General features: G+C 51.3%; 3 protein-coding genes across 3 annotated transcripts; 2 read left to right on the top strand and 1 right to left on the bottom strand.

Moving 5' to 3' along the window:
* Positions 1 to 359: 359 nt before the first annotated feature.
* ASPBRDRAFT_72175 (putative eukaryotic translation initiation factor eIF-2C4) lies at positions 360 to 4,220 on the top strand (the record flags this gene model as incomplete). Its single annotated transcript, XM_067629155.1, has 7 exons — positions 360 to 479; positions 1,100 to 1,297; positions 1,348 to 1,460; positions 1,512 to 1,714; positions 1,770 to 1,918; positions 1,977 to 3,813; positions 3,873 to 4,220. 7 exons carry the CDS (start codon positions 360 to 362, stop codon positions 4,067 to 4,069), a joined length of 2,817 nt encoding a protein of 938 aa, XP_067483400.1. The 3' UTR covers positions 4,070 to 4,220.
* Positions 4,221 to 6,082: 1,862 nt separating this feature from the next.
* On the bottom strand, positions 6,083 to 9,792 carry ASPBRDRAFT_116659 (SAGA histone acetyltransferase complex subunit SPT7; the record flags this gene model as incomplete). Its single annotated transcript, XM_067617005.1, has 4 exons — positions 6,083 to 6,710; positions 6,779 to 7,464; positions 7,514 to 8,652; positions 8,715 to 9,792. The coding sequence occupies 4 exons, from the start codon at positions 9,790 to 9,792 to the stop codon at positions 6,083 to 6,085; spliced, it is 3,531 nt and encodes a 1,176-aa protein (XP_067483399.1).
* Positions 9,793 to 10,505: 713 nt separating this feature from the next.
* ASPBRDRAFT_116354 (VanZ family protein) lies at positions 10,506 to 11,319 on the top strand (the record flags this gene model as incomplete). Its single annotated transcript, XM_067616970.1, has 2 exons — positions 10,506 to 10,530; positions 10,712 to 11,319. 2 exons carry the CDS (start codon positions 10,506 to 10,508, stop codon positions 11,317 to 11,319), a joined length of 633 nt encoding a protein of 210 aa, XP_067483398.1.
* Positions 11,320 to 11,827: the final 508 nt, after the last annotated feature.

The following is an 11,827-nucleotide window of genomic DNA, read 5'->3' as shown; positions in this document are numbered from 1 at the left end:
GCTCCTTCCTCATTTGGATCTCAACACGCGTTGTTGCCCCTCCGACTAGCCCTCGACGTGTTTTGGCTCTCGCTTCCTGTTTCTCTCTCATCTCCCCATCCTCTTACCTCTCTCTGTATCCTCACACTTGGCTTCGTCTTCTCTGATCTGACTTAGTCCTTTTCGTGGGCGTCAAGGTATAAAAGGCCTCTTCTCTCGCCCTCTTCCTCTTCTTCCTTCTTCCTCCCCACCCTACTCCTATCCTCTTGAGCGCTCCTCCCCTCTGTTTACTTCTTCTCATCGTTAACCATCACCATAATAGCCTCAAATCATAAACAACCAATAAACAATCAAGCCAATCTCTCGGCACCGTCGCAATCATGCAGGCGAGCAGAGGTGGTCCGCCGCTTTCGGACCCAGCGTTGGACCGGCCTAGATTGGTAACAGACATGTGTAAGAACGTGGACTTGCCAATGTCTGCGTTTGCGCTGAACCACTTGGTAAGTTCAGACCTCTGTTTGAATTCCCTCGACTTGTCCAACATGCACTATGTGGTGTAATGCACTGGCTTTCCTGTCACCAACTGTTGGGCCGCGTCGTACGGCGTATTCCCTCGTTCTTTTCACCGTCCTTCTTTTTGCGTGCTGGGAATCTCCGGGATATTCCCTTCCTCCAATCCATTACCTGCTCCCCTGCTCCTCGACTTGAAGGAACTTCCCGGTCTCTTAACTCTGTACAACCTATTTTGAACGGCTTTACCTGCAGGAAGTGGCCTATTCACCCCATTTCATTGGGCAAAGGTGCCGGCTGCCACTATCATGCCGGGATTCACCTTTTCACCATTCCTTCCATGTAGGAAGTTGATATTCATCTTCCTATTTCACTGGCTCTTTTGCTTCACAGTATGCGGGAATGTCCATCTCTCGACAGGGTTATAAATACCCCCTTGATCTCTTTCCAACAGACTTTCTCTTTCTTCCTCCTCCATCACCCTCTTCTACTTTTCTTCCAAGTCTTGTGCTTCCTTTACGCAGAACACCCTCTTCTCTTGCTAGTTTCTTCTAGTTTCTTCCCCTTTTTTTCTTGACAATTCTCTATCAAACGTTCCCTCATCATGGAGAACATTGAGGCCATTAATAAACTCGAAGGCGGTCTCCGCCACTTGCGGTTTCGTGACGCTGACCAGATCGCGAAGTACTCTGTGCCAGTGGAAAGAGTCCCCCGTCCAGGTTTCAACACTACAGGCAAGGAGGTTGAGCTCCAGCTCAACGCTTATCCAATCATCAAGTTTCCCAACCGAAATGTTTACCAGTATGACGTAGGTTACCGCTCCAGATGAAACCTCTTCCCTATGGCTAACCTCTGTAGGTGCAAATTGGTGGCGGACTGGAGAAGTTCATTGTCAACAAGAAAGTCTGGGCTTCAAAGGCTCGAAGGGAAAACCTGAAGAGCATCGTCTTCGATGGCTCAAAGCTTGCATGGTAGGTAACCCAGCAAGCATTTCCCCAGGGCACCGCTTACGATATAAACAGGTCGATGAACCATTACAAGAACGAGTTCAATGAAGAAATCAATCTTGACGTTGAACAGGGTCGTCCCCCGAGGACCGGCAAAGATAAGGACAAGAATACCTTCCGTCTGCTTGTCCGGTACACCAGGACAGTCAATCTGGCCATCTTGAATGCTTGGCTCCAGGGTCAGGCGTCCTTCGACCAGGGAGTGCTGGAGGCGTTGAGTAAGTACTCAATCCGTCTCTTGACGTTGCTAGAGATAAACTGATGATCCTCTAGATTTCCTTGACCACGTTCTCAGAGAACATCCCAGCTCGCGGCTTGTGGCCCTCAAACGTTCCTTTTTCGATGAAAATGGAGATAAGGAGGAGCTCGGAGGCGGGGTTATCGCCCTTAAGGGAATGTATCAATCCATCCGGCCTGCCTTTGTGAGTTTACCCTTGTCTTACCTTGGCTCTTGTCTCTGATCTAACTGTGATTTGTCAGGGCGGTAATCTTGTGGTCAATGTCGACGTCTCTAATACATGCTTTTGGGCCCGTATTAGCCTGACTGGCGCAGCGATGGAACTCTGCGATGCCAGGGACCATCAGCATTTGTCTTTCCTTCTCAAGCAGAAACCAGATGGTTTCGGAGGAATAACCGAGTCCGAACTCTTCCAAGAAGTTAGCAGGCGGCTGCGAAAGCTCGTCGTGGCTCCATTCTACCGAGGATGCCCAGTCCTGGGTAAACTGTTTACTGTCAAGGGGCTGATTAACGGTAATGCGCGCCAGTACCAGGTTGACATCAAGGATAAAGCCACGGGTAAGATCGAAAGGATGAGCGTTGAAGATTACTTCAAGCGCAAGTACGACTTGGTCCTCAACGACTGGGCACTTCCCATGGTGGAAATGACGAAGAAAGATGTGGTCTACCCCATGGAGATCTTGACGATCCAGGGACTTCAGCGTTTTCCTTTCAAGCTGAACGAATTCCAGACGTCTGCGATGATCAAGTATGCTGCGTCTCGTCCGGCAGAGAGGCTCGAGACGATTCAGACTTCTAAGAAGACACTTGCCCATGACCAAGACCCTGTCCTTAACAACTTCGGTCTCAAGATTAGTAACAACATGATGAAGACCAAAGCTCGGCTTCTCCCCAGCCCCGCCGTAATGTTCGGCAACAACCAGCGCATCGAGCCTGGGACTAGTGGCCGCTGGGACCTCCGTGGAAAGAAATTCTACACCCCAAATGTACATTCTCTACAAGCATGGGGTATTGGTTATTTCCCCGGAAGACGCAACGCTATCAATCGAGACCAGGTCACCAAGTTCGCCGATAACTTTATGAAGACCTATGCTGGACATGGGGGCAGTATTACCCGCCGTCCTGTGATCATTGAGCTTAAGGAAGACATCGGTGAAGCCATTAAAAAGTTGTATGAGGGTGCCGGCAAGGCAAATCAAGAGGATCCCCAGTTGCTTCTTGTCATCGTTCCCGACAGGAACTCCTTCACGTACACCCGCATCAAGAAGTCTTGTGACTGCCGCTGGGGTGTGCCCTCGCAGGTCTTGCAGTCAGCTCATGTCATTAAGGGCAACGCTCAATACGTGTCAAACGTCCTAATGAAGGTAAATGCTAAGCTTGGAGGTGTTACAAGTCGTGCCGTGCCAAAGGTTCAAGGAGCAACCTTGCGGCCAGGCTCAATCATTATCGGCGCTGACGTGACTCATCCTCCCATGGGTGTTTGGTCACCCTCAATGGCGGCAGTTTCCGTGTCCAAGGATCCCTATGGCAGCAGCTACTACGGCGCTTGCGAAGCCAACATGGATCGTGTGGAGATCATCTCGCGGACCAGTATGGAGTTCATGCTCGCCCCTCTGGTCCGGGAATGGATGTCTACTGTCGGACAGGGACGCGCGCCCAAATACGTCTATTATTTCCGTGATGGTGTGTCTTCTGGTCAGTTCGAGCACGTACTCAACCAAGAAGTTCTGAACATCAAGAGTGTCATCACGCAGCACAACATGAATAATTGGGATGGTAAGATCACTGTGGTGGTGGCTAACAAGCGTCACCATTTGCGAGCATTCCCAAGGCCCTCCGATCGCAATGCTGCCGACAGGAACGGTAACCCTCTACCGGGTGTTCTCATTGAGAAAGATGTGACTTCCCCTCATGATTGGGATTTCCTGCTCTATTCGCACATTGCCCTGCAGGGAACTTCGCGGCCCGTTCATTATCATGTCATTCTCGACCAGATCAAACATAAACCGCACGAGCTTGAGAACATGATCTATGATCATTGTTATCAGTACATCCGGTCTACCACTTCGGTGTCCCTTTGTAAGTTACCTTTGCTTCCATTCAATGAAGTCTATAGCACTAACATGTCTAACATTCAGACCCGGCTATTTACTATGCGCACCTTATCGCCAGTCGTGCTCGCAGCCACGAGGATGTTCCGGCCAGCTCTGGCCCACAGAGCGGCAACACGATCAAACTCACGAATCCCAAGCCAAAGAATCGGCCGATCGACCCTAAGCTGCTGCCAATGGTCAACCGGAGGAACAGACTGCCCTGGCAGATGTGGTTCATCTAGACAGAAGCTAGTATGCAAGACCTCGGCATGGTGGGGGATTGAATTGGTTGCTTTTTTTCCTTTGGTATTTTACATAGCGATGTCCGGTACATCGACTGATCTGCTTGCTATTATCGTACTCGGATTGTGTCGGCTTAGCGCTGAAGTTCAGGTAGCATAACCTCCTGACTCTAACTAACCAGCCTTGATGGTAGGATGGTTTAGGTCGATGGAGGATTTGCAGGCCAGAACATTGGCGTACCGTACCATAGTCCTTGAGTTTTAATTGAACTTACTGCTTTACCAATTCATCCAGAGAAACTCGTAGCGCCAGTAGATCATAGTAGACTACGCCCAAGCAACAGACGGATTTATCAGTGGCAGATCCGTCATGGAAGAGCCAAACGGTTTAGGCCAGGCCAAGCCAAGGAGCGGATGCGCCGAACCTGGCAACCGAGAAGCCAAGAGGAAGGAATCGTACAACGTCCAAGGAGGAACGCGCCACAGAAACCATCCACCATCACAACGTGCATCAAACCAAATAGAAGAAATTGATAACCATGTAACTAACGAAGGAATAAAATGCAAATTGAAAACATCATACGAGATCGGCCATCCAGGAGGAAAGTTGATTCGAGCAGAATTTAGCAGAGTAGGGCTATTATTCGAGGACTCAGAAAAGCCGCAGGATAGGATAATTATCTCCATACTATCTACGTATCCATGTCGGATAAGTAACTAATGTGGTTATTAGTCATGGACCTACAATATTATCATGGTCTTTTAGTGTCTTAACAATTGCTAGATGTATGAAAGCTTTATCTTTATCTCTATCTCTGTAAGGAGAGTAGAGAAAAGAAAAGAAAAAAAAAATACTGTAGGGTGGATTAGGTAGCTTAGTTTAGGTTCTACTTTTGGAACCCGGTTATCTGGGGTCCTATCTATTTGTCTATCTACATTTCTGCCTGGTTGTATTTCTGCCTAATGCGATGGGACGTGGGATGTTGCACAAGATGTGCATATAGTTGAGATGGTATCGAGGTGGTTATTCTGTGTCACGTTGTTTAGGTTGTGTGTTTGTGGTTGATAGTTCTGACTGCCAGAGCAGGGATTTAGGAACAGAATGAATTGGGATTGAGTGTTTGGATGCGATCATGCCATGTATGCATGCTGATGCTACGAGACTGGGTCGAGGTAGATGGTTGGTGCCTGTCTGGCTGTATTTGTGTTACCACCCCGCTGGTGAGGAAGTTGTTGAACCGTTTATCTAGTAAAGTGCTCGAGCGGGATACCGTTACACGGTAGTACTAGATGAGCGTTTGTTTGTGAGATATCGATCCTGAGCGGATAGGGTTGATGGATTACCCCGGTCTAGAACAAAAAGAAAATGCACAAGCCAAGCCAAGAGGAAAAGGCTGATGCAGCCGCAGGCCAGATCGCAATGGAATAACACCAATCCTTGTCCTTACTCTATCTATCTTAATGCCCTATCTACGTAGAAGTTGGACAGCTACGCATGATCTCGTCTCGTGTCACGGTATACAAGGCAAGTAAACTGAACAAGGATGCATCGTTTGTATTTGTGTATCTCATATATCTGATATTTTTTTTTGTGGTTCTCCCCTGTACTCCGTTCTCTTGTTGCACCACTGTCAATGCTGGGTGGGATTAGACAGGACAAGAGGGGCTCGAACTCGAACTCGAAGTCAAACTCGAATTCAAACGTGGCTTCGGGTAAAGGCAGCTAGCTAAGAAGAAAAAAGAGAAGCAGCGCGACGCCACATATCGCACACTATATATCATCCAAGAGTGAAAACAGACGATGAGAGAAAATGGGAAAGCAAGTGAGGAAGGAAGAAAGGAAGAAGCAAAAGTGGGTAAAGAAGTAAATAAGACATAAGTGGTGGACGAGATAAAATATACTGCAAAGAAGACATAGACGAAAGGGAATAGAAAAAGGTAGAAGTGATAGGGGGTAACAATCATGGTATAGTGAGGTAGTACAGTGCGGGGGAATAAGTAGGACAGATCATATCATGATATTTCATCTGCCGTTCCGTTTGGTAGAGCAGCGGCGCTGTCGTGGTTGGGATTCTGGTCATCGTTTGAGGTCGCAGCTGGGGCGTGATGCTCAACACCAGCCCCTTCTGGCGCAGTCGAGTTGTCCAACTCGCCCTTGCCAGTTGCATCCGGGGCAGAGGGCTCGTCCGCTGACGCAGCAGTAAACAACGATCCGTTCGACGGCTTGGTGCCATCTACTCCAACGGCAGCGGCTTCGTCTCCGTCGGCTGTCGAGTCGGGAGCGCCCAGGCTAGGCCCATTCTTCTTGAGTTTCTTCTTGCTCGGTTCCCCGGTCCCAGACTTAGCAGCTCCCGGTTGCCCCGGTGCCGAGGGTGGGAGCGGTCGCTTCTGGGGACTGGTGGTCAAGCCTGAGGGAGCGGACGGCGGCGGGATCTTGCCGGACGCGGGCAGACGAGGTCGCGCAGCCATGGGTCGTTGTTTCGGTGGTAGTTCAAGATCTTCGACCAAAGGCTCGTTGTTGTTTGCTTGAAGCTTGGAGCTGAAGAATTCTTTTACCAACCCAATCTGTAAAGAGAGCGAGTCGCTGGTAATGCGAGGGTAAGGAGCGGGCGGAGGGAAGAGAGTGACGGCTTGGGCAGCACTGCGAAGCAAAACCAATCAGTACCAAGCAAGCAAGCAAGCTATAGCGATACAATAAGAGAAACATACCTGGTGTTCTGTGCCTGCGCGGCGTTGTACATCCTGTTTTGCAAGAGATGGAGTGGCACGCTGAGGGTAGCCAGACCGAACTCCTTGTCCAGTCCCAATTCCTTGAACCCGAAAAAGTCTTCGTCGATGTCTTCCGCAAAGTCACCGCCGATAAACTGTTCACTGCCATCATTAAATGCGTTGGAGCCATCCTCTCCGCCATCGGCAAGAGCAGGCCGCAGGAGCTCAGACAGCAGCGAGCGCAGCCGGTCATGAACTGTGGAAAGCTTCGATCCGAGTCGCTCCACGTCGTCTTTGATGTATGACTCCAAGGACTCTACATCGATGCCAACAGACGAGAGAGTATGTAGTACAATCTCCGGCTCCGTATATGCTCGCTTCCACTGAGCTGTACCGGTGGCCTCGGTCGCGTCGGTAGTCGGAACTTTGGGCGATTCCATGTACGACTTCAAGGTTTCGCCGATCTTCTGGAAGAAGTCGGAGGCAATATCAGTCACTGCATCCAGGGCCGAAGGTTGATACTCCTCGAACCCTGTGTGGTAGAAGATCTTCGCCACGGAACGCTGTAAGGCCGCCTTGCAAACCCAAGGAGCAATGACAGGTCCCCCGTCATTCATCACATGAGGTGCCACATCCTGCTCGACGAAGGGTTCCGGCTGGTATTTCTGGAACTGATTCTGGTACATCTTCGAAGGGTTAGACAGATGAATCAACATGATTCGAGGAATCACATACCTGTGATTGCAGTTGCATCTGCTTGACGATGCCAATCTTCGAGCAGACCTTACGCGTTTCTTGCATTTGGCGCATGTTTGCATCCATTTTGCGGGCCAGCTTACTATCTGGTTGAGTGAATGAGCCTTGCGGAAGGACTCGTAGAAACTCTTCAGACGCATCCACAATGTTGCCATCAGAGTCTTCCTTCCAGAGTAGTTGAGAGGGCAGGTCGGGAACTCCTGACATGACATCGTAGTAGTCGGGGATCACTCGATCCTCATCCACTTCGATACCTTCTGCGAGCGTCTCACCCGCGGCGCCAGGCTCCATCCCTTGTGCTGTTGACTCCCGCGCTTTGTCGTTCTCTGCAAGGTTGTGCTTCTGGTTTCGGATCCACCGCCGCATGCCCGCTTTAGTCCGGAGCAATGCTGGCTCATCGGAGTTGAGCTTGTCACCTTTGAAGAGACGATGCCTCTCTGCGGCAATGAGAGCACGATCCTTCTTCGTCACTTGTTTCCATACTTTGTATTCGGGGTCTTCGGAATCCACGCCGGATGCTGGCAATGCACTCAACACGGTACTTGTCGGAACTAACCCATCAATGTCCATAGCATCACCCTGGCTTCCGGGTACACCAGAACTGACGCCCGCAGGGTCAGATGGCGTTTGTGTGCCGGGCGGCGGCGTTACAAGCCCATTCTGAGTCCCCTCCATCGCAACATCAGAGTCCGAACGGACCGGCCCCGGTGGCTGGGAGCTCTGACCAGGAGGCTCCGACCCGCTGGGGGTGTTGCGTACAGGCGCAGTGCCTTTCTTCGATGATGACTTGCCGGGGGCCTTGCGACCGCGGGACGACATGATTGGTTCGTCGTCGCTCTCTTCGGCGCCGTCCATTTCGGCCATCTGCAGTCGGCGCTCTTCTGCCTCAACTTCAGCGCGGTCTCGAATGACGATGTCTGGAATCAGAGGAACGAGCTTCTCTGTCTCCTTCTTCATGTATAGAGCATGCTTGCGCAGGAAGTGTTCTGGATTAGTGTTATACTTAAAGCAGTTCGACCATATTAGATTGATATCGTCGACAAATTCCTGCTTTGACTTGTACTGCAGCGCTTTCAGCTTCTTGGTCATGGTTCCTAGATCCATCGGATGTTTGATGACTAGCGCAGGGGGTCAGCAACGAAACACAAGGCGTGGCTCTTTGTCGGACGGGGTATCTTACTTGTATAATAGTCAGGCGCATCGCGCTTGTTCACTCGAGTCAAGAATGCGCTTGAATGCTCAGTCATCGCCTTGAGTTCACTAAGCACCTTCTCCGCGGCTTCATACAGCTCTTCTTGGCCAATCTTGTCCTCACTAGCCCACTTACTTCGGTTCTTGCGAACCTCGCTCATTAGGCTGCGGAGTTCCGCATCGGATGCTTGGACCAAACTCCGCTTCATGTCAATTCTCGCGATCAGGTTCTTGAGGGTCAGGCTCGAGGCGCCCAGGTTCGCGCTACTCAGCGACCCATATCCATTGGAGGTTGGATTCGCATTGTTGCCCGCGCTCGCCTGGCCCGACATTTCCGCTTCCACCTGTCGCTCCGATTCTTCTAGCCGTTGCTGGTCCAACATGGCATCTCTATCGTTCTCTAAAGTATAAAAGAGTGTGTGGAAGCTTCTTCTGGCAGCTTCCTCGGTCGCCTTCTTATCTTCCTCTAGCTTCTTGCGGATGTCCTCCAATGTCTCCTTCTTGGTCTCCTTCTGCGCATCGGGGCCTACCGACACGGAGCCACTGGGCGGTCGGCTGGGCGATGGGATACTACTAGGTAGTTGTGAGGCAGCAAGAGACTTGGGTTTGGGAGGAGATGGGGCTTCGGTATCCTCAGCGTCATCTTCGTCGTCATACTCATCGTAGTCATCGTCATCTAACTTCCTAGCGGGCTTCTTGGGGGGCGCCGGGGGCGGAGCGGGTTCGTCGGCGCGTTGGCTCTCGGCTTGAGGCTCGTCGGAATCGAAAGCAGGGCGGGCATCTTCGGCAGCTTTCTGGTTGGCAAAAAGAGAATTTATTTGCGCCTCACTGCGTTTGTACAGATCCCGGAACATGGCGATGCGCGGGTCCTCGTCGCCTGCAATATCGGCATCTGATATCAGACCGCCCGCGTGAGACCCGTCGGCGTCGGCCGAAGCGCGCATCTGGGGGGTTCGCGAACCGGAAAAAGATTTGGGATAGCCATTGACAGACCGCGCATCATGGAAATCATCCGGCGGGCGCAGATGACCTGGGGGGAGCCAGGCGTGGTGGTGTCCGAGCGACATGCTCGCTCCAAGACCCCGGTTCTGGGGCGGGCGAGGGGGGCTCGTTTCTCCACGGTTCGGATCAGGTCCAGCTAGGGTACAAGGGGGTCTTTTGGGGCGCTGAAAAAGACATATACATTAGGGGACAGGGGTCAGGAAATGAGGGACGATGTTTTGGAGACCCCAAGTGATGAAATAGTGGGGGATTTGATGGGGGACTGGAGGGCTTCTTTATAAGGTTCTCTGCGCGAACGGATGAGATGAAGTTGGAGCGTGAAGGCGGAACGGCGACCGCAGCTTCAGACCAACCGCGCAATTCGTTGACGCCAGCAGCAGCAACTAGCAAAGGAGTTGGGGAATAAGATATAGTAGTGGTAGCTAGACAGACAACTCCAAGGAAAAAGGAATGAGCCGAAAAGTGAATCCGTATTAATATTAAAATAATAGAACAGAATCAAACAAGGAAGGCAATAACCCGTCAATGAATTAAACGACAAGCAACACCCAGCCTCGAACAAGAAGAATGGCAGGGTGTCTCCCGAGGATGTTTCAACCACAATAAACCCAGTTTCAGCCTGAGGCTGCCTCTGTCTGTCTGTAATCGTCAAACACATGACATACCGTCATCTTCATCGCTTCATCATCCAGTCTTCCTCTTCCGGCCTGTTTTCCTCCTTCACGCCCTCCTCCCTCTACACATCTCCTCCCTGACGTCTACTTCCAGATCGCCCATCATGCGAATCCGATACCCTTTCGCGGGTATGTCATTTCCCCGATCCACCCCATCCATTGAGCTCTTCCCACCCACTTCCACCTCTTCCCGAAGTCAAAGTGAAGCTCTAATTGTTCGATTACCTCAAAGAGCTTCACCAGCTTCCCATACCACCAACCATTACCAAAATATTACCACAATGTGCACCACTAACTTCACTCTCGTCAGGCGCTTTTCTTTTCCTTCTGATCCTAGCGGCCTACATCGGCCTTCTCCCGCACAGCACATCATCCACTCTTCCGTCCCAACTTCAACCCAATGACAAGTTCCTCCATGTCGTCACTTTCTTCCTCCTCTCCCTCGTCTTCTACTGGATCTTCGACACCACCCGTCGTCGTACTCTCCACCTAACCCTCCTTGTCTGCACCCTCGTCCTCGGCATCGGCTCCGAAATCATCCAGGGCCTCCTCCCCAACGGCAGGTCCTTCGATGCGTTCGACCTTCTCGCCAACATCGTCGGCAGTCTCGGCGCCGTCGGCCTTTGTGGCTGGTACCACCGGCGCATGCTCGACCGGCGACGCAAGGCGCGCTTCGGCTCCCTGGGCGGCGATGGCACAGAGAACGATGTCGAGCTCGGCGTGACGGGCCACCACAGCGACGAGGAGGAGGGCCTTGGACCCCAGGAGACAGGTGTAATGAGTTTAGAGCAGGAAGTAGATAACTGGGATGAGAACGCTGTTGACAACTGGGATGAGGAGGACGAGGCCGGAGATTTGGCCGTGGATACTTCGAAGAGGACGTCGCCGGCTGAAGATGGGAAGAAGCGGAGTGATTAAATTCGCAATCTAGCTAGCTCTCTGGCTGTCACGCCTCCTCGCTAGCTACCCATCATATATCATGCTTTTCGCATCTCTTGGGCCATGGGCTCCAAATGGCATAGTTGCCGAGCATGAAACTGCGTTGTATACGCTTGCTTGGCGTTCATGCCCTCACCACCACCACCTGTCGCTCTCTATCACACACACTCTCTCTATCTGCCAGGCGCCCCACTGCGACAACCCGATATAATCTCAACCCATACACTACACAATTCAGGCCCACCTGATGGGGAATCATCACATCACCCACTCATGCTATTCTAACACCGCCCCGATTCGACGATTGCTACGCTACGCAGAAAGAAAGAAAGAAAGGAAAGGAAAAAGTAACATACCTATCTATTCATACCTACTACTCTCGCTACGACCGTGTCATGACCCCGACTCGTATCTACCGGCGTTTTTGAGTTGATCGTTATACATTCTGTTCGTGTTTTTCTATGCGATGCGTCTCTCCTCCTCTACC

Source organism: Aspergillus brasiliensis (genome assembly GCF_001889945.1).
Source record: "Aspergillus brasiliensis CBS 101740 unplaced genomic scaffold ASPBRscaffold_2, whole genome shotgun sequence".
NCBI lineage: Eukaryota > Fungi > Ascomycota > Eurotiomycetes > Eurotiales > Aspergillaceae > Aspergillus > Aspergillus brasiliensis.
This window is presented reverse-complemented; position numbering and strand designations above follow the sequence as displayed.